The following is a 26,934-nucleotide window of genomic DNA, read 5'->3' on the forward strand; positions in this document are numbered from 1 at the left end:
CCTTCTGGCTGCTGTGGCTCATTTACTGACCTTGGATCCATAGAGGTAATAGGGCTGAACATTGGCTGGCTTGTCCCGCTGGGGCTCCTGCGTGAACGGGATCGCTGTCCTCACAAACCTGTGGTGGGCACGGGAGATGGGAAGTGGTCAGAGCCTGGCTAACTGAGAGCAGATATGGCATGGTTTGGGATGACCTCTAGTTGCAGGCTAATTAGAATTCATCACCTGAGCTAAATGAACTGGAATGCAAACTCCTGCCCCAACAATGGTTGTGTAAAATATCAGTGTAACCTACCAAAGTTTCTTCTCATTTGGGGCAGGCAAGAAACCCACATCTGAGCAGCTACCAGAGCTCAACCAACCCTCAGCCACTTGCAATCACTGCTGCTTGACTTCGTTACTATCATCTTCAAGACCAACTGGAGATGGTGGGCTTCAGCTTCATTCTAAGAGTAATTGTTGCATCTCACAGGGAGTGAAAATCTCACCACAATGCACACGAATTTTATATGGCAGGTCTGACATTCTAGAAAGAAAAGCAGGGTTTCCAGGGGGCCCTTTCCTTGCTTTCCCTCCTCACCTGTTGGTGGATCCATTGTAGCAGTAGTTGGGTAGGAAGTCGAAATTGAGCTCCCAGAAGACGTGGAGGGTGATGCGCCCATAGGGCGCGGAGACGTTGTGATTGGCCTCCCGGAACATGGCATCGAAGCTGTCCAGGGTCATGTGCTTGCACAGCAACCTGTGAGTCAGGCGATTTATTTCCAAGAGCCACTCCAGCTCCTGCAGCACATAAAGCAGCAGCAAATGCAACATATTACCAAGATGACAACAGAAGCAGCTGATGTAATTGCCAGGGGAATGGTTTTATATCCACACACACACACACACAGAGCTAAAGATATCAATTTAATTCAGTGGCCAAGGCCAACTGCACTTCTACTCAACGGGGTCCTGGTCCCATATCTTGTGAATCTACAGGAAGCAAAATTAATTTGTTCCCCACTGAGCACTGGCTGGTTTTCACCCCAGAATCCTCCAAAGGTGGAAACATAATTTTACACTACTTGACTCTGATGCTCCTGTAACATATCAAAGACAACAAATCCTGTACACACACAAACAGTGTCACAGCCACCTTCATCCAATGGGGAATTAAAGTCAAGATTTCCTTCTCCCAGGTTACAGGCCTCTCTTATAGCTCTGCAAAGTCTAACTGCTGACTGTCACCTTATGATTTATGCAGATACTTAATAGTCTGATAATAATGCAATTAAAGCTGCATAAATAGAAACAGTAGAATCTCAGCAGCATAAAGGAGGATACATGGCTGCCAGAAACCTACTGTAGGGAGACTCGAAGCAGAAGACAGTTGACTGTGTATCCATGGCAGTGTATTATTCTCTCTGTTCATACTCGCAGTCAATAACAGTTCTTACCACTATGGATGTCAGGTCCTCGCTCTCAAAGCGGCTAATGGCCTGGTCTAACGATTTGTACATCGCTGCCGAGATGCGCTGGGTAATGAGCCTGTTCAGGTCAATTGATCTACCCAGCAACTGGGAAAAGAAGAGATTTGCATATTATATACAGATGGGGAAAAGGTATTCTGTTTCTTTTTTAATGGACACAGCTTAAAACCAAACATCCAAGCCGGCTAAAATGTGAAAATGGCGATGTAAAGTCAACTTAAGAGGGAAGGAGGGAAATGTGGAGCACAACTCGTTTTCCCCTCAGGCCCCAAGCCTTGAGTGCAGTGTGTCAGAAACAGGGTCCCACCCTTCTCATTCCAGAACCAATCTCAATTGAGCCCAGCACCAGGATGCCCACTGTCACCAAATGGATAATAGACCAGGAGTGATGGGTACTGGAGTCTATTGCTTGCACTGTACCTGGACGTGCCTCTGCTTGAGCAGCGTTTCGTAGCGGTTGGATGGTGGGTACGGGATGATCACCCCGTAATTCTTGCATTCAGCCCGGAAACGTTTGTCCAGTAAAACACTGGAAAACAGAAGCAGTGTCAGGAAAATAGAAACATACACTATCAGCTTCTCTGTGGATCTTTCCAGAGTTGTTTTTGCCCTTTTAATCTTGGCTCTGAATGCCAAGAAATTTCCACGTGCTAATATCTCTGCTTACACCCCTAAATCACAGAGCAGCAGGTGTTATCTGGGGACTGCCGTGCTTCTGTTTTATGGCTAAAACCTTCAAAAAGATAAAAAAATGTGCTGGAAGATATCACTAGTGCCAGGTACAGGGGTGGTCCCCAATCTGCTGTGGGAACATTTGGTTGGTGATGGTGATTGCTCTCCTTCTCTAAGGCCAGATGTGACCTAGAGACAAAACTCCTCGCAAAGTTACACCAAAGACTTGGTTCACCTTTGGGGCCATGAGAAGAAGACTCTCATTAGAGTTCATCCATGTTCTTTAAATTGCTAAGAAGGAAATGTCACAAAGGTTCTATCTCCCCACAAGGCAGAACAAGTCCTGCTGCTTTACTAGGGTGAGGACAAATCTATATTCCTGCTTTGTAGAGATGGGAGGCTTCCACTCCTCTAACCTGGTACACAAACAGAAGTCAAGTAAGGACATGTTGTCTCCATTTGCTTTTCTGCTGCTCTCACAAACTGTACTCAGACAGCTACTCAGGATGCCAATTGTTATGTTTTCACTTTTAACTGTGTCTCCTTGCCACTGTTAATTCATTTTTCCCATTTACTGGTCTGACGTGGACAGCCAGCTCCATGGGACAGGGATGATCTATGTTATTGTCTACTTGCAGCAGCTGCTCCCTGAGGGGAACCTTTTGGTTTAACAGCAATTTGGATGCAGCGATATCATCAGTCACCATCAGCAGTCAGGTTCTCCTACCTGCCAGCCATTGCTTTATAATAGGCAAAGATCTGATCTGCCAGCTTGTACACAAATTGATCAAAGCACAAATTCACCTGGGGGAGAAAAAAACCAAGACTTGGTGAGGGTGTCACCAGCACAGAGCAGCTCCTTCCTATGCATGCTAGATCAACACAACCCAACACAGATCTCTCATTTAAGACAAACATGTATTGAAGGTCACACTACCTAAAAAACACACTGCAGTTCTCACATGCTAAAGGTAAGCAGAGAATTGCAGTTACATTTTCCATCTTACAGTTTCTGCATGTTCTTACAGGTCCTGGTCTCCTACCCTCCATCATCCTTCCCTCTCAGGGAATTTCTCATTTTCCTCTGATGTTTCACAACCCTCTGCACATCAGACAGACTCTTCCATGTCCCCAGTGTTTGACTGCCTTTGGCTTCCATGGTCCCCCATGGGTAAAGCTAAGTTGAAGCCCTTAACAGGAGAGTCCGTAAGGTCTCTGGAAATGCTGATCTTTTGAAAACTTCTCAGTCTGACAGGATATTTTTTTCAGAAGGTGCCCATAATGAATTCACTGAACTGCTGGGTGGGGCTGCCAAGCAGGGCAATATGACCCCAGTGAGCTCTTTCTATACAATAAAGATGAAGAGAACTTACTTCAGCTTCAATTTCATCGTATAGGAACTGCTTTTTGAACTTGGTCAAAGCATAGTATGCGCTGTCATTGTAGAGGTCCAAGGGGTACAGCACATACCTGAGGGGAAGAAGACAGACCACATCTTAAATTAACTTTGGAGCATATCAGCATAAATGGCAGGCAGTGCATGTTCCCTGCTCAGTGCAAAAAATGCTTTTTCCCTGACTTCATGCCTATCACTGCCATTCCTGCCAGCCCCTCAAATAGTCCCTCTTGCTCCTTGGGTCCTGCAGGAAGTAGCTACAACAGACCTGGGTTTGAGCTGTGACTTGTTCAATCAACACCTGCTTATTTCCAACCCTTAGAAAGGCTTTTGTCCTGCTCTCACTCACAGAGTGCTCTGACAATGGCCACACAACAGAAAACCAACCAGGAAGACATAATGAACATAATTACACTTGCATAACAGCAATGCCTCTCCTTATTTATTATGCATTAAAAAAAAAAGTGTGTTTTAGGTGGCTTAGCCTGGGTCCACCCCCCTTTGGTCACACACGCCGTCTGACTGTGCAGGTGACGGTAGCACCACATTGTGCCCACATCCCAACAGAGCAGCTGCCAGCTGCTGTTTATGACACATAAATAAGTGCCAGTGCCAGGAAGCTGCCCCTGTGTGTCTGCTAACGAGGTGTTCACACAGTACCATTCACGTGACAGCAAGTCAAGAAACATCTATTTCCGAAACAAAATCCCAAGCCCCAGCACGTGCACAGCCCCAACACAGCCCATCATCTCTTACTCCATCATGGAGGGTTCTTTGGTTTCCAGAATATGGTCCGTGAGGATCCAGGGCATGGACATTTCAATGGGGAACTGGATGCGTCGGCCCATGGTCAGCTCCAAGAAGAATTCCCGGAACCAGAGCTGGGACAGGTCGCAGCACTGCTGCAGTGCTTCTGAAATGCAGAGGAGATCCCCCCGTGGGAGGGCACCCACGTTACCCCCATGGGGACAGCACTGAGGACATTGCATAGGAGGCAGCTGCTGCAGCCTCAGACTGGACTGGTTTTGGGTGGGAAACATTTTTCTAGGATGTCTCTTTTTAAATCCAGACCATGTCCATGCTGTCTGAGCCTTTGTAATGGAAGAAGAAAGAAGGGATCATCCCTTTTGCCCCAGAGCTCCAGGGGGAACACTTCAATGGCTCAGAATTACTCTGATTCTGAAAATCTCTGAAATCTTCCAATTTCTTCTGTGCCCAGTGGCTCAGAAGTTTGTCTGGGACAGAAAGAAAAGTCCAGTCCTAGAAAATACACTACTATATGTGGCTATTTGCTGTTGCTGACTCAGTCCTGTTCACACAATGATTACTACATAGAAACATGCCTGAATCAGGCAGAAGTAGGATATCTGGGAAAAAACAAGGAAAATCTTCTTCATAGGTCAATGAGGACCGAAGTTGATCTACCTGTGCCTTTCTGAGCATGAAAGAGTTAAATTCAAGCCTCCCCCTGCCATAATCTCACCACTGATGTTGAGAAGGTGGGTGAAGAAGAAGGACTGCTTATGGAACTCCTCAATGGCCAAGACTATCGGCCCATCCAAGCTGCTCCTCAGGGTCTTCTTCGAGCCACTCTTGTCTGCTATCAGGGACTCCAGCATGGTCCTCACCATGTAAAGCTTTGGAAGAAGGTGGATATGCAGTTACTACTCTCCATGAGACACCACCACACAAAGCCGTGGTGTTCTGGAACAAAAAACGCTTCTCCCAGGTGGTGACCACTCTCTGCACACATAAGCAACTACCCATCAGAGCTAGATAAAATTACAGCTCTAAAAAGGGAAGTTTTGGGAACTGTACAACAAATTAGGTACCAAAGCCACATTTAATGCAATAGTATGAAGACTGTGGAAAAAACATGGAAACAGCTGCTAATCCACAGGGTGGGAGACTCTTACATTGCTGTAAGACCATTAATTCCCTACACAGATTCAGACATTTACATACCTGTGTGCTTGATGGTCCAACTGCTCGTCGTGGGACTTTAATATCAAATCCACCTTTAGGATCCTTCTCACCTCTCAGGCAAGGATCATTTGGAGGCTCTCGACCTCCCTCCCAGTCACAGATCGTCTTCCGAATCGCCTGAAGGACACTGGAGTAGGTGGGAGAGGGAAAGTAGTGCTTAAGCTTGATTTTACTTCAAGATGAAAATATTCAGTGCTGTGCACACATGGGAGGAAAAGTATCTGAGGTGGGGACATACACAGTTGTTATTGGTGGAGTCATGCCCAAGAGTCACCTCGGGAGGAGCTGCTGGCCCAGGAATGTTGGTTGGTTGTTTACTGCTGAGTGCACGCAGGGCCACAGGCTTATACAGTATGAATGTGTTCCATAAATAAACACATGGGCTTTGCATTGCACTCAAGGATGGACTGACCTGATCAGGACGTTCTTCTTCTTCCTGACGGCCTGGCGGAGCGGCTCCCGCAGGGTCACCTGGGCGAAGTCCTGCAGGGCCGCGTAGATGGTGTTGCGGATGGCCTGGTTAAAGACACTCTCCATCCGGCCCATCAGCACCTGCAGACCTTTGATCATGGCAATTACCTGAAGCAAAAATTAAAACCAGAGGTATCTGATGTTTTCCCGTTGCATGAAGAGGTCCATAAATCCAGCATTAGGGGAATCAGGGGCTGAACTAGTTCTACTCAAGTTACACAGGTCCAGTGATTAGGCAGCTAATTTTTTGGTGTTAGCTGCTTTACAGATCACAACAAGCTGAGGAGAGGATTCACACCATCAGTTTCTTCCAAATGACCCCTGTCCCCGTGCAGGCTTTGTTTCCACTCCTGATCTCTTGCTATCTTTAATAAAACACAATCCCAGGAAACTGCACATGCTCCACATGTGGGTGCAGCTTGCACAGACCTGCATTCACACCAGGGCACAGACTTCCTTGTCCAAGAGTACAGTGGAGCAAGCCACAAAAGTTAAGGCAATATTCAAACCACCTTGGGCTGTGTAAGGCAAGATGAAGGTGTGAGTGCCTCCCACAGCCAGGCTCAGAGGACTATTTGCACCATCTACAGAGAGCTAGACCAAGAGCTGATGGGTCCTGGGGACTGGCTGAGGATCTTGTGTTTGCACAGCTCCTGAACATAGCTGCTGATCTTGCTCTGCAAGCCCACTGTATTGGGTTTGTGTGGCAAGTTTTTGATAGCAGGGGACTACAGGGGTGGCTTCTGTGAGAAGCTGCTGGAAGCTTCCCCCATGTCCAATAGAACCAATGTCAGCCGGTGCCAAGACAGACTCGCTGCAGGCCAAGGGCAAATTAAGGGCCAAATTAAAGGATGTGGGAACCCTTAATCCTTTAACATGGGCCACAGGGATGAGGAACTGGCAGAGTACAGTAAGATACCCCTCCATCCTCTTCCCCTGGCCTGAGGAACATGCACAGGAAACCAGCAGTGGCTGGCTCTGACTCTCGTGCAGTTGGCACCTACCTCCACAAAGGCAAACTTCTCTTCACTGGTGTAGTTGTACCGGGTGGCTCTCTCATACTCTTCAGCTGTTCCTGGGCAATCCTTGTTACAGAATTTATCTGTGGGATGAACCAGCTTCCAAGAGTACTAGAACATGGAAAGAGACAATGTCAACATTGCAATGAGCGAGAAGCTGGGCTGGAAAGACTCAAGAGGGCCTGGGCCAGGAAATCACTCCCTAGACATCACTAAAATTAAGAATTTCCATCATCATTTGAATGGCAATTTTAGTTGCTCAAGACTCAGACTCATCCCAATCAGCTTTCGGGTCCAGGGTGAGATGACCAAACTCTTTCTCCATTTGACACTCGGGGTGTTCAGGGTCATTAGCTGCCTGATCTCAGTGTGTCTGTTAATGGCTTAGTAAGGTGGCATGAGAGCAAGCTCACCTTCCCACAGTCTGTTACAGGCCATGTTAAAACATCCACGCTCACCTGGGAAGAGGAGGACATTACACACTCACCACTTCCATGACGTGGGCACTCCACTTGGACAGCAGCTGCAGTCCCCGCAGAGCGAGATCAAAGAGCTCCCTGTACTCTTCATCCGATTTCTGGCTGTCCAGTCCTGAGCCTGTGACCACCTGCAGGGCATCACATCACCTCAGGGTTAGACTCAGTAACTTGCTGCAGGGGCCTCACTCAGCCAACAGATCCCAGCTGAAATGAATTCCCTGTGACCTTACAATCAGGCTAAAATTGAGTAGGGCATATACTGTCCCTCAGGAAAAGGGGTATAACTTGGCAAGACTCTATTCACCCAGGCAGAATCTATTTCCTGTAGAGAAATGAGTCTGACCTGTAACCTCAGAGCAAATAACTTACTCTTCTTATTCCACTTTCCCACTCCTTTTAGATGGTCTAATACTACTGAAATCCTTGAGAGTCTTTTACTGATTAAAAGTTCAAATAAGCACTTACAAATGCCAAAAAGGAAAAGGCTCAGTATACTACGATTCATTAAACAAACACAGATTAATGAGGATCACACATTTGCAAAAAAAACAGTCCCAATGGCATCAGAGAGAGCACTGGGACTCAGTAATGAAAAGAACAGAGATGCCCTCGTGAACTTTCCTCAAAGCCCTGCCTGAGAGCTCTGTGTAACAGAAAAGCCCTATTTGCAAATCATTGGTGTTCTGACATCTGGTTGATAATAAACATTTAATTGCCAATTTTTTTCTGCTTATTATAATGAATCTGTGGTCAAGGAGCAGAAGCTGTTGCAAGAGATCTTCTACTGCACATGATTTTGCACCTACAAGAGCCTTTCATAACTTGCTTTTTTATTGCTGGATGGAGAAGTGGTTTTGTTCCACCCACGTCCTTCGTCCCTCTCACTGTGGCAGACTATATTCCTGCTACATTGTTCTCTCCCATCCTCGTCCACCTAACGAGCCTGATTACAGTGGCTACACCCTGGGAGTGACTGACCTCGCTGTTGCTGTAGCGAGCGAGCTCCGAGATGAAGCGGATGTGGTCATCTCGGATCTGCACCATCTGCTCACAGATGTTGTACTGGGGGCTTATGCTGCTCTGAGTGCACGTCCACCTGGGGAGAAAAGCAAGGGTGTCAAGGACAGGGCACAGGGCTGCACTCAGAAACCCCAGGGACAGCTGCTCTCTTCACTTCAACATGCTCCAGACATGCCACCTTCAGGGCAAATGTCAGCCTGTGTTGTCTCTCACGGTCCCTGGTGTGTGGGGTCTTCCAGAGATGGTCTGATGGGGATACTTGCCTCACCTTTCAACCTGAATATCTCTCCTCCATCCACCCTGAACACTGCTGTCAATGTTGGGCTCATCTACCCCCAAGAGCAGAGATGGCTATTTCCCAGACCATCGCTGGACAAGCTTTCGGGGAAGGATGAAATTCAAAGACTTGGCATCATTTTCATCCTTTCTGCTAAACCTAAGGATAATCATCTCCTTAGAGATCATCCCTCCAGCTCTGGGTTATGCTGCCTTCTCCTGCAAGGAAAAACTCTGCAAGGGGCCAGCACAGGAATAGCTCTCCCGCTCTGTTTTTTGTTCTGGTTCATGCTACAAGCTCAGTGAACAACTCTGAGTATAAATGACAAGCAGAATATGATTAACTGAACTAGATTTTCATTTGCATTGAGCTACAGGTACCATGTAACAGTGTAATGACATCCTAAAAGAAGGTAGCACTCCTCTTGCAAAGGCACAGTCATATGAAGGAATGGTACAAACCAAGTCTATTAATTTAATATCTTTTTCCCTGTAAGGTATAAGCCTCAGACACAGAACCAGAATGGCTCCACCAAAAGGGTTTGTGCAAGCAAATGTCTGTCAGCAAGATTCTCATGTCTTACTCTGTCAATACAATGTAAAAGTTCAGATTATGCTTTTTTGCCCCCTAAATAACTGCCCATCTTATGACAGATAGTCATGTTCTCCAATCTAGACTGGCCATACCAAAGGAAGGTGAGAAACCTGCCTCTGATATGGACATAGACATGAAGACATATCCCTACAGGTAACTGCACTTGTTGACAGAATTTGTGGTGGTAGAAGGTCCTGGGCCACGTCATCCCTGGTGAAATCCATCCTCCCACAGCCCCATCGTTCGACTCTTACCCGTTTCCATGTCCTGTGCTCCCCACCGGACAATCGGCAGGTTAGCAGGAATGGCCAGGGCTGCACCAGCCCTCCCTGCCACACACAACCTAGTCCACAGTGCAGAGACAAAGCGCCATGCAGGAAAAACACCAATTAATTCCACTTTCATGGAGACAAGGAGGGAAAGAAAGTGACAAAAACAATATTAGTAAGAAATGGGGATTATATGGAACCACCTTGGCAGAATTAGTGTTGGGAGTCCCATGCAATTTGCTGGGAAAGTGAGTGAGGAAGAAACACTGGTTAGTAAGGTACGGCACATAGACCTGGTAAGACAGATTTCAAGACAGACATTAAAATTGTGAACAGGTAAACAGCCCGTGAGCTACCTTGGTTTTGAGATGAGAAAATGAGGAATGCTGCTGACACATGTTTCGTTGAAATGTGCTTTCTGAACGATTAGAGATAAAAAGGTGCAAAATTTTTAATGATTTTTCTCTTCTGAATTTTCAAAAATATTCTTTAAATTTATGTTACGCAGAATAATTTTTTTTTGTATTTTTTTTCGATTTTAATTGAAAACCTTTTGTTCAGGGTGTTTTGCCATGTTGTTTCCAAATCTCTCCTGAACAATTAATCGGCACTTTTCAACCTGCCTTTGCGGGGGCGAGGGAGGGCTGCTCCTGGTGGGCAGAGAAGCCAGACCCTCCGGGGTGGAAGGGGACGAGCAAACAGAAGCGATGAGACTGCAGGTTAGTTCCTGTCCTGCTGAAGAGACAGTCCAGCCTCGCTGTTTCTCACAGACACCGGAGAAATCTGACTTCCATGCAATACAGTCCCATGGGTGAAAGGCCACAGCCTGATGAAAGCCAGGCTGCCACCAGCCACTACAGCCAGACACAGCTCAGACAGGCTTTGCTTATGTGCGGTTGCAACTCCCATTCCAAGGATATCCAAACCTAACACCGATTCTTCTAGCAATACCTCAGCGTGATGCAAAGCTACAAAGACAAGTGGAGCCTTGCACATGCCTGGTGTGACTGAAACAACATCTGTGAATTCATCTGACAGGAGCAGCAAACCGCCTGTGAGCCCAGGCTGGGAAGCAGTGCTTTACACTGCCATGCTACTCCTGAGCTCTCCACAGACTCCATTTCTGCCCTTCTTGCACAATATTTGAAATCACAGAATCACTTAGGTTGGAAAAGACCTCTAAGATCATCAAGTCCAACCTTTGACTGATCACCACCTGTCAACTAAACCACAGCACTACGTGCCACGTCCAGTTGTTTGCAGTTCATCTGAGCCCCCCAGCTCTATCCTCATTCCTGCTGTCCTTCTTCATGAAACCTGCCTGAGCTAGAGGAGATGCCCTGGCTACTGCAGAGATCCACAGCTGTGTTCATGCTCTGGAGGATTTTGTCCTTGAGATGCAAAATGTGGATTAAAATCTCTCCAGAGCAGGGACACGCTGCTCGCACTCACACACCTCACAAGCACTCAGCACTGCCCCGATCCATGCACCAGATACCTTTCCTTCCTCCTGCCTCACTAGTGGCCACCCAGCTCCCTCCCAGCCCTCTCCAGTGGGCACAGAGGTACAGGCATGCCCGCTCCCCTGCCTGCTCCCAGGGGGATGGTTACACGTGGGTTCGGAGCTGGCTGCACACACAAGCACTCAGGGCTGGTGAGGACATCTTCCCATGCAGGGACAGGGACACACGAGCACACAGAGCTGGCACTCACACCTCACAGGGACACACACAGGTGGGTACCTGTGCACAGACCTCACGCACACCACAGAGCTGCAGCTCCCACGGCTCTCAGGACACACACAGAAGCCGAGAGACATTATGGCAGGCACTCACTTGGATTTGTTCTCCTCATAGTGAGCACTGGTCTTAATGTATCTGGCCAGTTCTATCTGCATATCGCCGAATAAGGGAACCACCTGCAGCTGCTGGAAAAGAAAACAAAAGATGGTTGAAACACGGCAGAGAGAGTGAGCCTGGCCCCAGCGCAACACAAGGGACTGTGGAAAGGCATCCTGCATCTCCGAAGCTTTGGAAAGTGCCAGGCTGTTTAAAGCAAGGTGCAGACCTGAGTCCAGGGTCACTTCCCACCTAAGAGACTTAAAATGATCACAAGGCTTTCTCTGTGAGGAAGATCATCCCCTGTGAGTGCTCTGGAGCCCTGGGCTCGCTGATACCAGGCTGGTAATGGCCAGAACAGTTCAGTGCTGTAACCAGACAGAGGATAGGCTCTTCTTACAACAAAAAGAGAGAAGCACATTCCTGAGCAGAGCTTATTGTCTCCCAGCATAATCCTCCAAGAGAAGAGAGGGATGAAAAGCCAGCACATTGGTATTTTGGACACCCATGGATGTGGCAACTTTGCCCAGGCACTCAGAGTGTACTTTAGCACTGTGGCTGCTTGTGATGTGTCTTAAAACTTCTCCATAAAGAGAAAGACTCAGGGAGTATAACATGGCTTTACTTGTCCTTTACATCTCAGGAGGATTTGGACGGGAAATAAATTCAAAGCACACTGAACGTACCTCAAGGTCAAACAGGTCCCTGCTTCACTAAGCTTTCAGCTGCAAACAAAATTCAAACAAGAGCTACCAACATTTCATCAATAAAATAGGAAGCTTCAACTTCAGCCAGCTAGAAAAGCCTTGCCCCAAAATTCAGGAAAGACGATAGCAAATTCCCTGTTCCATTATCACACGGTTCTCAGGCTGAATTGTGTGGAGGGTGTGTAATGCTGCCATCAGGAATTCCCAGCAGCACTTCCATAAAAGGTTTAAATGAAGGGGTAGTTCATTTTCACTACTCAAATTCCTGGTCAATCCACTAGAAATTTAATCAGAAGGCAATAAGCAGATGTAGTAAGAGGAGTAGTTGGTCTTTCCTTATTGAGATCTGATAGTCTGGAGTGGTACTTAACTGATTAGGTGAGACCACAGCGGATGCTGGAGAAGTGCAAATGGAAAAAAAGCTGTAAAGGAGAAAGTTATTCCATGCAATGGAAGATATTTTACCTGGTTCTCTGATGGCCCACAGCATTTTGCAACAAAGAGCAAATCTGTTTGAATGCACCAAGATGACCAAACTCTACAGATTACACTGAAGGCTTGATTTAAACTGAGATTTAGTTGAATTAGCAAAGCTGACCTAGGGAAAACCCTGAAGACTCTGAGGAAAGGCATGATAAATCACCTCTGCAGAGCTGCAGTCCTCAGCAGTCTGCCCAGCGACTGGAGGGTATTTGACCACCCTCATTATTGCCCCATCCATGAGTTTATGGTGTTTGTGCCCCCTTGCTCTCAGGGCTGTCTCCAGGAGATGGTGCAAATTGGGGTCAATAGGTCCCCACTTGCTCAGGGCAAGGATGCAGCAGCTGGCACACAAACCTTTCATGAAACCAGCTACCTGGGCTCACCTGTTCCCTCCCCTGCACAGACCCAGCACACATCTAGAAACTGAACCTCTGGGCAATAAGCAGGGAAGCACCCTCTATCCAACACCACAACCAATCCCTTCTTCCAGACTCCTCATCTGATCTTTGGGTAAAGCAGGAGGGAGAATCCACTGTGCTGAAAGACTGATGGGGAAGGAGCACTCTGTGCCCTCCCCAAATTATCATCTTCTCATTTTCCCTGATGTGGAGCAAATGCTGGTAACAGAAAATAATCTTTCCATCTCAGGAGAAAGATTAATACAGTGAAGGCAAGAGGACTCTGGAAGGACTGCTCAAAGAAAACTAATTGCTCTGTCTGGGAAATTATTCTGCTCTTCTCCTGCTATGCTGTTATTCTTTGCTGCCAACACATTCTTTCCTTGCCAGATGCCACTGTGCCTCCTAGAGCTCACCTGCCCCAAACCCAAAATGCCTCCTGGATCCACCCTGTGTGCAGAAGCACTGGAAAGGAGGCATCACTTTCCCTGGGGTGCTGTGCAGGCTCTCAGCCCCAATATCTGTCATGGGTGGCCAGGAGCTTACACACACCAGATTTTGGCAGGTAGCCACAGGGTTATCCCAAACCTTTCTTGTGCTGAGTGGCCCCAGGGCAATGCAGCCTGGCCTCCAGCTGCAGACCAGCCCATGGGCAGACTCAGTCTCACATGTGCTTTGGCAGAGGCAGGTTGTGTGACTGCTTCCCACCCTCCCACTGGGAGCATCTGGTTTTCATGAGCCCTTCCCCAAAACCCACTTCTCAGATAAGACAAAAATGGTTCATCAAACCACCGGGTGACCCTTTTGAGCATCAAACTGAGCACCTCCAAGTCCTAGCTGACACAGGTTCCCCAAAAAGCTTTTTCTGTTCTACAGTGAGAACTTTTTAAACGTGAAATAAAACTGCCAGATCACACGTTGGTTCGTCAGTTGTGTTCTCTGTTCCTCAGCTCAGCAGCGTGCTGAGGGAAAGAGAAGCACAACCATCACCTGCACAGACCTCAGCAAACCAGCCAGGTTTGCTGGTGGCCTGAAATCACAGAGACTGCAAACCTGCCTCAGAAATGTGCAGAGAGATAGAAGTGATGTCAGTCTGGCACATCCTTCCCTCACCCACCAAACAGCCCACACATCCTCCCCCTCCTCAGTCCCTTGGCAGGAAGCAGGCAGAGCTGCAGCAGCAGCTCCTCAGCTCCAGCACCAGGGGAGCAGAGCCAGCTCCAGGCACTGCTCACCCATCCACGGCCTTCCTGGCACTGAGGGCTGGCATGGCCCATGCTGCAACTCTGTGTCCATGGCTGGTCACAGCAATTCCATTCCTCAGACTTTGGTCCAGATAATTCCTTAACCCTTTGGGGTTTTTTGGACCTGTAAATGATTCCTGTGGTTTATTTTTTGCTGGCAGCATGTGCAGTGGTACAGGTCGCTAATCCATTGGTCTGCAATAACCTCCAGCCTCACCCAGACAGGTCACTGACCTTGAAGAATTTGTCTATTTTGCTAAGGTTGATTCTCTTCTTGGCATCCAACTTGTAAATGTTGCTGACATTCCCATCCATGAGATACAGGCCAAACCCCATCACCTGGAGAAGATGGAAAGGCAAGATTTCATTAGCATGGTCAGCTAAGTCAGCACAAGTCAAAGACAGTTCTCCACCACTTGGCATGAGGAAAGACCATTTCAGGCTCTTGTGCCACCTGACACTCCTGAGGAGACTGTCTAAAACATGCACATATCTTCAAGGATGCACATGGTAGGCTGAGGACAAAAAATAGATGGCTTCTGTTTTCTGTGCAAAAACATAGTGCTTCCTTTGGCAATTTGTTCCTTCTCTCTCCCACATAACAGCCCAGAAGTCTTCTCCACCCAAAGCCAAACATTTACACCCGGAGAACAATATAAAGATTTAAAACATTCTCCTGGATTGATTTTTTCCCCCCATTAATTCAGTAAAAATCATTACGGATAGTCAAACTACCCACATTATCCTTCAAAGAACCTGAGCTGACTCACACCATGGTAATGAAGTTTTTATGGTAATAGTGACTGCAATCATTGCCAAAAACTGACTGACAGCAAGGACAAATACACCAAACAAGCACATACTTTGGCATCTTCATCTTGAGGGCTCTTTACAGTCAGGAAAACAAACACAGAAGGACCTGCCTTCTGCAGGGAATGGGCCCAAGAAGAAAATTCTGGGTTACAAAGTTGGTGGTGATGTTAGAATGTCCTTTACAGTTACCCAGGTCAGGCCCATGATCCTGCACATCCATGTACAATAGAAAAACCTTGGGAAGGATTGTGGGAAAACAAGAGAGATGGAAATGGGGAAGAGCAGAGGAAAAGGAAAGAGGAAGGAATTTTTATATGGGAATATGGAAGAAGACCAGAAAGGATAGCAGAGAAATGGTGGGAGAAGGTTCAAGTTATAGGAGTAACAGAAGCAGCTCATGGCACTGCCCAGCAGAGACATCACTTTGGAGCACGGGGGTGGAACATCCCTGACCCATGGCCCCAACCAGTCTGTTCAGCTACAAAGACGAGGTGAAATGGGAGGACTGAGGTATCACAGAAAAGACAAAGTAACAGGGATGAGAAAGGAAACAGAAAGAGGAGGAAGCAAAGCAGTTCTGCTGCTGCCCACGGAGCAACTTGTGTGACCATAAGACACTGGCTCTGCAGAGGAGGGATGCATGTAAACCCAAAGGAGCAAAAAATTAAGAAATTGAAAAGAAACATTATCCTGAATTTCACTTTACTAAAACAACAGTAAAACCATGAAAGCACCCAGCCCCACAAGTGTGGCTAAACCTTACCTTCAAGAGCATGTGCTTCTCACTTGGAGTAAGATACATCTTGTTTTCATAATAATCCACACAGATGTTGACAATATCAGCCAGCAATTCCTCATAGCCAGGGATAACCTCCAGTTGTTGGTGCAGACACTGAAACATCAACAGAAGCCACATTAGTGACATGAGCTGAAGAAAAGCAGCAACCAGGGAAGAAACATATTTGAAGGATTAAAAGTAGAATGATAAGAGGTACCCAAGCCACCCAAGATGATGCATGAGAAGGAGACATTGCTAGAATTACACAGCCTGACCAAAATACCATTAAAGTCAGTGGCAATGACTCAACAGCTACTGTGACAGTCTGGTCTGAAGTGCTGTCAGCCTCGACGAGATCATTCCTTTTCTCTACTCACAGAAAGGTTCAGCAGTTCAGAGAAAAGGGACCTGCCTGTGTGATGCGGTTGTGGTTTGCCAGGAACATGGAGAGGTTCTGGGACTCCTGGATGGACTGGGGGTCTGCCATCTTCCGCAGAAACTGGGCAGCTCTGGAAGGGGAGAAATCCAACATCACCAAGGATCACTCAGCCAGCGTGAGACTGTCACCACCCACCTCCCCTGCCAGAGCTGCAGTGCCACAGCCTCAAACCCCACTGCAGCACAGTTCTATTTACCAAGAGGGAATCAAAACACAAGAGGGCAGAGATTTGCCTAAACTTGCAAAGAGAGCCTGGGAGAGCACAGAAACCCAAGCTCCAGCCTCCTCAAGTTCACCTGTCTGCCCAGGCGCTCCCCGTGCAGACCAGGCGCAGTCCCGTCCCCACTGCCGCTGCTTTGGCCCCTCTCACCTTTTGTAGGCAGAATGGTCATTTTTGACACTGCACTTCATGTTCTTCAGCTCATCCAGGACGGCAAACATGTTAATGAACTTGCCCAGAGTGAGGAGATAGGCCTCGGAGACGAAGTCCTTCCTCCGCTCAGCGTGGCACAGGCGCTTCACCTCACTGCAGAACCGCTCGATCGCCTTGCGCTGGGGGGCAGGGGGACAGGGTCATCCCTGCAGTGACTCATGCAGGGTCATCACACCACCACTGGGACCCCACTCCACCCACCACCAGCTTCTTCCTTTAAAAAAAAGCATTTTTTGGCTGAGGATGGAGGTCAGGGAAGAGCAGAAGAGCAAGATGTGCTGGTGCTGGGGAAGAATCAGCTCTTCACATCGGCCAACAACCCAGAGAAACAGGAACCTGTGCCACCCATTAGCTCCACACAGTGGGGGCTCTGGGCCTCCATGAACTTGAAGGGCTGAGTTGTGCTCTTTCCTGACTTGTATAGAGGATTTTGGGGCTGATCAAGGGACACACGGATTTTCCTTCAGACAGGTCTCAGGTATCTGCTCACGTGGCTGCAAGGAAGAGACCTATCAGGGGCTTGGGGGCTCTCCAAGCTGTCCTGGCAGGCAAGGATAGCACAGCCCTGCTTAGGATGTTAGCACCAAAGTAAGAGATTATTTCTGCCTCTCTCCTTGACCACTTACCTGAAAATACATGAACTTCATAAGCTTGGTGACTTCTGGCTCCAGAACTTCCACCGTCTTCTCATAAATCTCCACTCGGTTTGGCTGTTCGTTGCATTTCACCTGCATTGCAAAGAAAATCATCTGTGTCAGCAGCAGCTTCTAACCCTGCCGTGGACCACAGTGGCCACCATCTTCTCCTTGTTTCACACCGAGTCCCACTTGAGGACAATGGAGGGACCCAAGAGGGAGCTGGTTCTCATGGCAAGACGTGAAAGCAGAAGGGGCTATTTCAGACACTAAATTCTCACCATGCATTCTAAAAAGGCATTCTGAGGAAGAAGTGTCTCCTAATGCATTTGTCTGGGATAGAACACAGGCAGTATGGAGTCTGGACTTGCTGCACAGTGGGAATGTTGTATCATAAAGTTATCTGAGACTTTGTGTTGCAAAGTCCCCTGGGCACACAGGGCACCAGGCTACAGCTCTGCTATGGCCCCACTGGGATTATTTTGGGTCCGTTGCTGACCCGTTAAAAAACAGTGGGCTTGCCTGTGGCTCACAGCAATGAACTGAGTCACCATCATTGGAATCCTGGGAAGCTAAATTTAAGGACTTACTCAGTTGTCATCCATCTCACTTCCAACAGTTACTTGGAGTCATTACCAAACTTTTAGGGAAACCCCCAGCTGCGCAGGGGAATGCATCCTGCTGTCCTCCTCTGGTTCTGTTTGCAGCTGTTGCTCACACAAGGCTGTAATGGGGCTGACAGCTCTGGTGCACTTTCAGCAGCTGATGCACAGGGCACGGGGGGACACGTCAGCCAGCTTCTCATGGGGGAAGATGCCAAAGTAGCCTTGCCCTCTCTGTAGTGGGCAATCCAATGTCCCTGCCCTGTTCCACACTGCAGTTAGGCAGAATCACAAAATCACAGAACATGCTGAGTTGGAAAGGACCCACAAAGATCATCAAAGTCCAACTCCTGGCCCTGCACAGGACAGTCCCAAGAATCACACCATGGCCATGAGGAAGCAGCTCATGGGTGGGAGGCGTGGTGCACCTTTAGGTGTAGGCTCTGTCCTTCACATGTAAAACCACTGTTCTTATGTAGCACAGGGAGAGTAGCCAGGCTGGGGGGCTGAGCACAGAACCCTCCTGGCAATGTACCCCATGGCAAAGTGCAGGGGTCATTCCAAGATAAATCTGGTGAATCTGTAAATGAACCCTCTGCCGTGGAGTTGTCTGTCCCTCCATCACACGTGGAACTGCCTGAGGTCCTGAGGGGGAGGATGAGGCAGAGAGCAGGGACCCTACAAGCTGCTCAGAGAGGCACAAATGTTGCAGGGAGGACATTAAAACAGATGATCTGTAGCACTGTCTTGCCATCAGCTGAACCACAGCCTGCCTTCCATTGGCACAACCATGAGAGGCAACAGCAGCACAGCATAACAAAACAAATGGGAGATAAGCAAGTACCCAGTCAGCAGCAGCAATCTCCCCATTGCTGGGTCTCATGAGACCATCAGCAGAGTACAACCCAAGGGGAATTGAGGTTTGACCTTTCCTGGGGAATCACAAACATTACCACATGGAAATGTTTTTTCCTGGCATGGAAGAGCCACAAACCCTTTTATCTGTAGGGTTAGTGGAAGGGCAGAGCACCCATCCCAGCACGTGTCAGTTGGCATTTTTGCAGGGATCCAGCACATGTTCACATTGCAGGAGACTGAGCTGAATCATGATCAGTGAGCCATGTGGGCAACCTTACTCATGTCTGTAGGTGTTTGCAGGATGAAGCCATCAAAATCCAGGTTGGAGAGTGAAGGACTACAGAATAATTGAAGAATAACGAGCAGTAGAGGAGGACAATGATTAAAAACATGGGGAGATCAGGATCTTCATAAGTATCAGCAGCAAAAAAAAAAGAGCCTTTGGGGAAATGTTTCTGGCATACTGAAGTGCTCCTTCATTCATCCTCACACAACTTCAACAATTTTAAGGGGCTACTGTGGAAGCAGAGAGAGCACCCCAGAATCTGTGCAGCAGACTGGGATACTGAAACTTGCCCCAGCTGCCCAATCTGCTCTATGGCAGTCTGGGGGAGCCTGAGACTGCCACATAGTGAAAGGACCTGCTCTTCTCATCCCAGCCTGCCTGGGCTCCCTTCTTCACACAACACAAGAGTCTCACTTGGCACTGGGAAAATTTTTAATTGAAGCTGTAGTTCTTGATACCATATAATTGCATGACACCATACAAAGGTATGAAGAAAGTATGACATAAACCAGATGATTTTACCCTCAACTTCCAAAAACTGCCTTTGCCTGAAGCAAACTCAATCTCTCACAATGTGAGAGAGAAGACTATTCAGATGGTGAACTGGTAAGAAAATTGCTTTGAATTAAAGCAAAGCCTACCTGTTCTCCAGAGAGAGACATGGATAAAGCCCCAAGTGACAAAACACAGCACTATCCCATGCACTTTGCTGGACCAGAGTTGTGCTGAGTTCTGTTAGGAGCTGTAAGACAAACAACCTGGTCCTCTGGGACTTCAGGTGCAACCACTTCATGGGGCAGGGAGGGGCTCATGAAACCAGGAAATGTATGTAAGGCAGTCAGCTGGTGGGGAGTGTGTTTGAGGTGAGAAGCACTGCTAGGAGCTGTGACGGATGGAGCTTTCATATGCTCGAGGGTGTAGAGCAGATGCCCTTTACTAGGGCAGTAGTACAGACCTGCTTCTGAAACAGCTACCAGCTGCTGAGTAGTGGTTGAGTGGTTAAAACTTTGGTGGGGAGGAGACAATTTGGAGAGTCAGTGGTCTTTCTTTTTAACTTATCTGCTTTAGTTTTCTTTGCTTTTTTTGGTCTTCTGTCTCCACTCCAAACTAACCCACGCTCAAGACAAAACCAACTACATGCTCTGGGAACATCCCTGTCTGGGAAGGGCTTCAGTACCTGAGGGATGGCTCGTGAGCAGCTCCTCCACGTGTAGAGCATCACGGCGTACTCGTGGCCTTCTTCCAGCATCTCATTCTGAAAGACAGAGGTGTTGGTGGGGCAGGGCAGGCACTGCAGGCTTAGCACCACTGGGGCAGTGCCCGGGAGACTCACCATGCTGGAGTGCACCGTCGCCTGCTCGATGTACCTGGCAATGCCGGTCACAAAGGCATTTCTGTCTTCAAAGTTTGTGTCAAAATTAGCCTGTGGTCAAGATGGGGATTAAAATACAGTTAGTTGTTTGCTCACCTGATACGGTCCAACATGGGATGTGTTGGCAAAAAGCACAATCATTAGGGGTCTTGGGGAATGGGAACAGCCCATGAACAATTTAGGTGCTGCACCTCTAGGTCTGAAATAGGTTCATATATACACCCTGAGATGCTTCTGAATCACACATGTTCATTAGAGGAAATCCTGCAGGTTATATGTGTGGAAATATGGCAGTTGAGACTGACAAACCCTTGTAAAATCAAGCCAAACTTTATTGCAGCCACACCACGGACCAAACCTACAGCAATTATTCTAAGGATTTTAGCCTAGTAACTCAAAGACAGATGCAGCCTCATTAATATCTGTTTGTGCCCTGGCTGCAAGGGAAAGACCACATCCTGTCAGCTGGAACTGCAAAGGATAAATACACCGAAAAGGCAGGGAATGAGTTGTCTGGAAAACAATATAAAAGTCAGCACTCATGCAGGTGCTATTATCAGTGCTACTGTTGCTCTTGCAAGCACAAACCTTTTTGGGATGAATAGTTGCTTTGGAAGCTGCAATATTGCTTTGGGTTGGGACAGGGGAGCAAGAAAGTGCAGTGGAAGGTGGGGGATGGAAAAGCAGCTCCTCAGCATCTCTGCACCGAGTGCCCGTTCACACGCTCTGCACTTGGGTAATTTCCTTCACCCAGGCTGGCTGATGGTATCTGCTGCAGGGCAGGGCAGACAGAAGTCCCAAGCACCCAGAGTGCTCCTTGCAATGGCATTAGCACTGCAGTGACCACACTCACCTCAGTAACTGACTTCCTGAGTAGGAAAGTCGGGAGCACAGACCCATGGCCACAGGGCTACTCTTCTTAATGCCTCCAGGACTTCACGTGTGACTAACGTGACAACAAAAGCTGAGTCTGCATAGGCATTTCTGGCTAGCTGGGGAGAGGGCTATGTAGAAATGGAGTATGATGAGGAAACAGGCTTGGCCAACATCTCCATACCCAGCTTAGAGCAGGTTTTTAGGCCAAGTTGTGTGCACACACTCGTGGTCCTGAAAGGAGGCTGTGCCATAAGGCTGGACCCTGAGCCTTACACACGCTGGCAAAGGCTAAACATTTATTGAAAGAAGAAATAAGCAAAAAATGGTATCAAGATTTTCCAGGGAGAGCTGAAATTTGAACAGCCCAGAACAGCCTTTGGGTCTGATAACCTATAAAGATACTAAAGCTCTGGAATGAGCCCAGGGTCTGACCTGCTGAAAGAGATACTGTAATTCCAGACCCCTGCCTACAAGGCATAGCAATCACTGTACGAGTGTATTTATACACTGCCACGGGTAAGCCATGAATTCAGGAGTGGCAGGATGGAGAAAGTAACCCCCTATTATATTTAACCCTGGGTGTGTGCTACAGGGCAGGGTGTGGTGGCTGGCCAAGCAGCCAAGGCATCCCACTGTGTAACCAAAAGCAGGAGGTTGAGCTGTGCCCTGGGCTCACGCCAAGCTTTGCTTGGTCAGTGCAGCTGCAGCTAAATCTGAGGTTGTTCAGGGCAGAGAAGTGATTCTAGCAGCTGCCCTCCCTTGCATGCCAGCAGCTCCCCCGACCAGCAGCTCCAGCTGTGCTAGTAGCAAAAAGTCAGGCAGAACTTTGATCTCGCCCTGCTTAGATGCAAGCACTATCATAAAAAGGAAGCACAGAAATATGTGCACAAAAAAACATTGCCGAGAACTTTCTGCTGTTATCACAAATCTTATCTCCTGCTTCCTACCCATTCATGCACTCTGGTCCTCATTTTTGCTCAGCCTTAAAAATCCCTTTCACCAATCTCTGGCGCTTTCCTTTCAAAGTCCTTGGGAACAGATTTGTGGCTAGATCTGTTCTGAACACTTCCTTACACATGCTGAACCCAGGATGTTTTCGGCTAGTTCTCACAGCACCATGTGCCCCATGCTTTGCATGAGCACCAGGAACAACCCTCCCTCCCCGCTGCCGCTGGGGGCTGAAGTACCTGGTACATGATGGAGGAGGGAGGTGGTTCGATGCATGGCTGCTGGTCTGGCAGAGGCAGCTCCTCCAGCAAGTCCACATTGGACAAGGCATCCTCTAGCGTGACGTGAGTCGTCATGGTTCTGGATCTTCAGTTTCCACACTAAATCCAAAGTAAAAGAGAGGGTGATAGCCAGAGAGGACAACCAGCCAGCAGGCAGAAGACCGAGTGGGAAAGTTCCGAAGGACAAAACCAGCTCCACAACTGGCTGGCACTGCAGAGGATAAAAATCCCAGTTTATCTCATTTTCCTCTCCTTGTGTATTTAACCTACATCTCTATGTCATCTCTCCTTCCACAATTCAGCTGCAGAGTAGGAATGCAGAATAAGAGGAACACAACTGCCCAACCAGGCACTTCTCTCCTAACTCTATGCAAAACTATCTGAGACAGAAAAGAGTTGGGTGCTGCAGTGCAGCTTTAGCAGCCCCAAGTGAAACCTCCAAAATGCAAAGTGGTGCTATCAAGAATATCTCTCAAAGCAGCATGATTAGAAAAGTATGACAGATGCTGACACTCACATGCTCTGCTTCTCACACACATGAACGGCGCTGGAAACTGTAAACAACCAACTGCACTCCCAAAGGTGAACGGGAAAGACTGTTGTGCAGGAAGGCTGTGGCACTGCAAGCAGCCAAAAAAGAAGTTGCTGTAAAATAGAATTTCCCTGCTTTTACCACAGACATGGAATCCCCTGTCACTCCCAGCCCACTCTGGAGCTGCCAACAGTGCCAGCTGCACACAAAATAAAATCAAAGGGAAACATTTCTGAAAGCTCCCTGGCGCTCACCCCAGGCAGGCTCCCTACTGGGAACCACAGGACAAACCTCTGTGTCCCTCGTCTCCTCTGCCACTCACCTTGGCTGTAAGTGCACTGTCACCCAGGCTCAGCACTTGTGTAATCACAGCCACAGGGCTTCCCTGGTTAATGCCTAATCCTCTGCAATAGCTGTGCCCGACCTAGAGCCTGTGTCTCCTAGAAAAACACCCCACTGCATTTAAACATTTGCAGAGAGAGAATACTTTAAATATTGACATGTCATTCAATTAGCAAATCACCCCCTCAGTGCTTCTTTCCTCACTCAGAGCCTGTCTAGTTTCAAATGTGAGCCTTCTGAGTCTCATCACTCTCATCTGCAGGACAGCAGAGCTCTCTGTTATCAAAGTTCCCATCAAGATACTCACACAGTTCAATAAAACACCCTGCAACCTTCACTTTGGCTCAGGCAAGCGGACCAAGCTCTTTGCCTGTCTTGTTACATAGCATGTTTTCCAATCCTTTAATCATCTCTTTGGCTTTTCTCTAAGCTTTTGCAGCTCTTGCTGAAGTGCAGACACGGTAGCAGGACACAAGGCTCCAGCAGTGACTGCACAAGAGCCAGACACAACAGCAGCATAACCTCCCTTCTTGAGTACAACCTTCGCTCACGACAGCAGCTCTATGGGTGCCCATACTCAGCCAATTATCTGCTACAAATCCCTCAAGGTTTTTTTTCCCCACCAGTTGAGTCACTGTTTCCAAGAGTATAAGTTTGCTCTTCATTTCCAGCACTGAGAGCACAGAAGGACAATGGCTTTGGGACATCCATAGATGGACACACACAGACCCGGCAAGATCCACTGCCAAGAGGGATGCACTCTGTGTGTAGTACTGGAGTGGTTTCACGTTGGGTGATGAGAGGGATGAGTCTGCTGCTGTGCCTCATCATCATTGCTGCCTGCATGTATGGACTGCAAGAATATGTATGAGCCTGGTAAAACCCATTCCACCTCCACAAATGCCTCCCCAAGGTAGCAGGCAGCTGAGAAACCGGTTTGGTTGCGCCCGCAGCTGAAACATCATTAAATAACTGCCTGGAAGAAAACAAAATCTCAAGCAGCATTTTTCCCTCCACGCTCAAATTTCTGTTTCCTTCTTCACCCCTCTTTGCTAAAATGGTTTCCTGTTACAAATTGTAGCAACTGTCAAAACCAGACATCAGGTTTCTGTAGCTTCCTCCCTGCCTGCCTGCAGGCACCCTGTGCTGCTCCCCATCAGCCCGCAGCTCAGCTCACCCAGCCCCATGGAGCCACCCACCCTGCTCCACCACCACCCTCCAGCACCTCTGGACACACCATTGGGATCCCTGAACAACACCCCTGCTACTCACTCATGCTGCATTACACACTTCAGGCTTGAGAAGGCAAAACTTTCCATTTTATAGCTTTGAGGGCTGTGGCTGTTTGTTTGGGCTCATTCTCCATTTCTCTCTGTAAGTTCAATTCTAAGACCATTTGTGCAAGGCAGTTTACTGTAATCAAAGACATCTCCTCAATAACCCTGTGACACCCAAAGAGCTCAGCAACTCAAGGGACAAAATTACTGCTGCTGTTTGGGCCATACCAGGAAACAGTCCCACATACAGCATCAGGGTCCTGCTATGCCAGGCAGCACACAGAGCTGTGATGCCAAGCCAGTCCCTGCCCTAAAGATCTCACACTCAAACAGAGGAAGAGAGGCAGCACGTGGAAATGCATGAACAGAAAAGGAAGCATCGAGGCATTGTGAGCAAGTGGTGCAATCAGCTACCAGCCCACCCCATGCTTTGCCATGGCTGAGCACTGCAAGAATCCCTATGCAGATGGAAAAACTACACAGACTTTGAGGGTTTAATACATGAGTCTTTACAGGGACTTCTAATTTCCACTGTACACTTTCTTAAGCCCAACAGGGAAACCAACGGAGGCTACAGGGAACAGTGTGGTCACCCAGGACTTCCCCTGGCTCTTGTGTCTGTAGCACATTGCCACAGATAGCAACCTCACAGCTGGAGCATGTGACAGAGGGGCTACTGGTCCAGGGCCAGCAGACCTGGATCATCACCCCAGAACATCCACAGAGGAGCAGCTGTGAGTGACCTGCCATCTGCCTCTGCCGTGGCCCCTCGCCTGCTCCTTGGGGTGGCTGTAGGGCTGGGGGGCCCTGTCCTTGGTTGGAGTCCCCTGCCACTTGTAAGCATCCAGCAGTTAGAGGGGTTGTGCACTGCACAAAGGCTGGGGAAGGCTCTGAAGGCATCAGTGATGCTCTGTCTGGTCCAAGGGGCACTGCACTGTGTCACCCCACCACGGGGGCAGCCTGGGAGAGCCAGAAGGTGAAGCCCCATTACCACAGACCCACACTGCTCTCCCTCACCTTCCTGCAGAAAGGTTCTTACACAAACACGTGGGGGCTGCCCCATCAAATCCAGCTTCCTCCCCTCTGTCCAGCGACAAGGGGGGCAGCTGTCAGGTAATCTGTCAGCAGCCAAGCGGCTCCAGCCCAAGGAAGTCAGGGATCCCTGGGGACACTCATCAAAAAGCTTTAACTGCCATCCACCACCTGGGCTTCAGGACAGGGGCAGCTGCACTGGGAGGCAGTGGTTTGGTGTCAGTGTTTGGGCACATGTGGCCATGGGGCTGGGCTTCCACCATCCAGGGAGCAACACAGCACCATGCCCAGAAACAGGCTTTTTTTTCTGTCATAACACATCCACAGAAGGGTGAGGCTTTCCCTTGCATGCAGGAAGCATATCCTGCCTCTCTGAACTCACACACAGCCACACAGGCTGCCAAGAGCCATCTCCATATCCCACTGCTGGTCACAGAGGCCAAAGTCCCTCTGGTCCTACATGTTTTGGCAGAACTGAAGGTAAGCCTGGCAGAAACCAGCTCCACCCCAGTGAATCCCAGGGCAGGGATGCTGCCACTGGGTTGATTATCCCTTCTGCTGATGAGCATCAGTACTAATGAGTGCAGTGTTGCCCACACTTTCTCCTCCTCTGCTGCAGAAACTTCCTGTCGCTTTCCCACATCTCAGTTGCAAACCCTCTGGCCATCTCATACACCTTCTAAAGCCAAATGATACCAGAGGCACTGGGGCTTCCAGACACTGCAGGGAGCCAGTCAGGCAGGGCCTGTGCACAGGGCATGGCCCCACCACCCTGAAATGGAGAGTTCCTGACACAGTGACTGTTGTGGCAGCAGATTTCACAGACAACATAGTAAGGCTTTGAGGAGTAAGGACGGACATCCCAGATATCTGAACTTGCAGGGCATATCCTACCTTCCCCACCAAAACGCTTGCCCAGAAGTATTGCTGCAATATCGTTCTCTTTGCAGCAAGAAGCACAGAAGCGACTTTATTGTTCAAGCAGCTTAGGGAAACAAAGAAAGACTTTTAAAAGCAAGGCCATAATGAATATGTTGCATGCATGTGTGCTCAGCTCCAAAGCTGCACAGCTGAGAGCTCTGGGGAAGTGGCACGGGCTGTTCCGGAT

General features: G+C 48.4%; 1 protein-coding gene across 5 annotated transcripts in view; it reads right to left on the reverse strand.

Moving 5' to 3' along the window:
- CYFIP2 (cytoplasmic FMR1 interacting protein 2) overlaps nt 1-26,934 on the reverse strand; it is a 53,180-nt gene that overhangs the window by 23,624 nt on the left and 2,622 nt on the right. For 3 of the 5 annotated variants that reach the window (XM_032702870.1, XM_032702873.1, XM_032702869.1), the window contains 22 exons: nt 22,602-22,742; nt 20,500-20,589; nt 20,344-20,421; nt 17,412-17,513; nt 16,723-16,904; nt 16,326-16,422; nt 15,899-16,027; nt 14,557-14,661; nt 11,488-11,579; nt 8,471-8,588; nt 7,501-7,620; nt 6,999-7,124; nt 5,936-6,102; nt 5,503-5,650; nt 5,021-5,174; nt 4,294-4,450; nt 3,515-3,611; nt 2,869-2,945; nt 1,890-1,998; nt 1,437-1,556; nt 581-780; nt 31-118 (listed from right to left, as the gene is read on the reverse strand). In XM_032702870.1, the coding sequence (XP_032558761.1) occupies nt 31-118; nt 581-780; nt 1,437-1,556; nt 1,890-1,998; nt 2,869-2,945; nt 3,515-3,611; nt 4,294-4,450; nt 5,021-5,174; nt 5,503-5,650; nt 5,936-6,102; nt 6,999-7,124; nt 7,501-7,620; nt 8,471-8,588; nt 11,488-11,579; nt 14,557-14,661; nt 15,899-16,027; nt 16,326-16,422; nt 16,723-16,904; nt 17,412-17,513; nt 20,344-20,421; nt 20,500-20,589; nt 22,602-22,718 (2,673 nt within the window). In that variant the 5' untranslated portion in view covers nt 22,719-22,742. Of the gene's footprint in view, nt 1-30; nt 119-580; nt 781-1,436; nt 1,557-1,889; nt 1,999-2,868; nt 2,946-3,514; nt 3,612-4,293; nt 4,451-5,020; nt 5,175-5,502; nt 5,651-5,935; nt 6,103-6,998; nt 7,125-7,500; nt 7,621-8,470; nt 8,589-11,487; nt 11,580-14,556; nt 14,662-15,898; nt 16,028-16,325; nt 16,423-16,722; nt 16,905-17,411; nt 17,514-20,343; nt 20,422-20,499; nt 20,590-22,601; nt 22,743-23,160; nt 23,179-26,934 lie in introns of those variants that run through there. The other 2 variants (XM_032702871.1, XM_032702872.1) reach the window with 2 other exon arrangements.

The sequence above is a fragment of the Chiroxiphia lanceolata genome, chromosome 15, assembly GCF_009829145.1.
Source record: "Chiroxiphia lanceolata isolate bChiLan1 chromosome 15, bChiLan1.pri, whole genome shotgun sequence".
Classification (NCBI taxonomy): domain Eukaryota; kingdom Metazoa; phylum Chordata; class Aves; order Passeriformes; family Pipridae; genus Chiroxiphia; species Chiroxiphia lanceolata.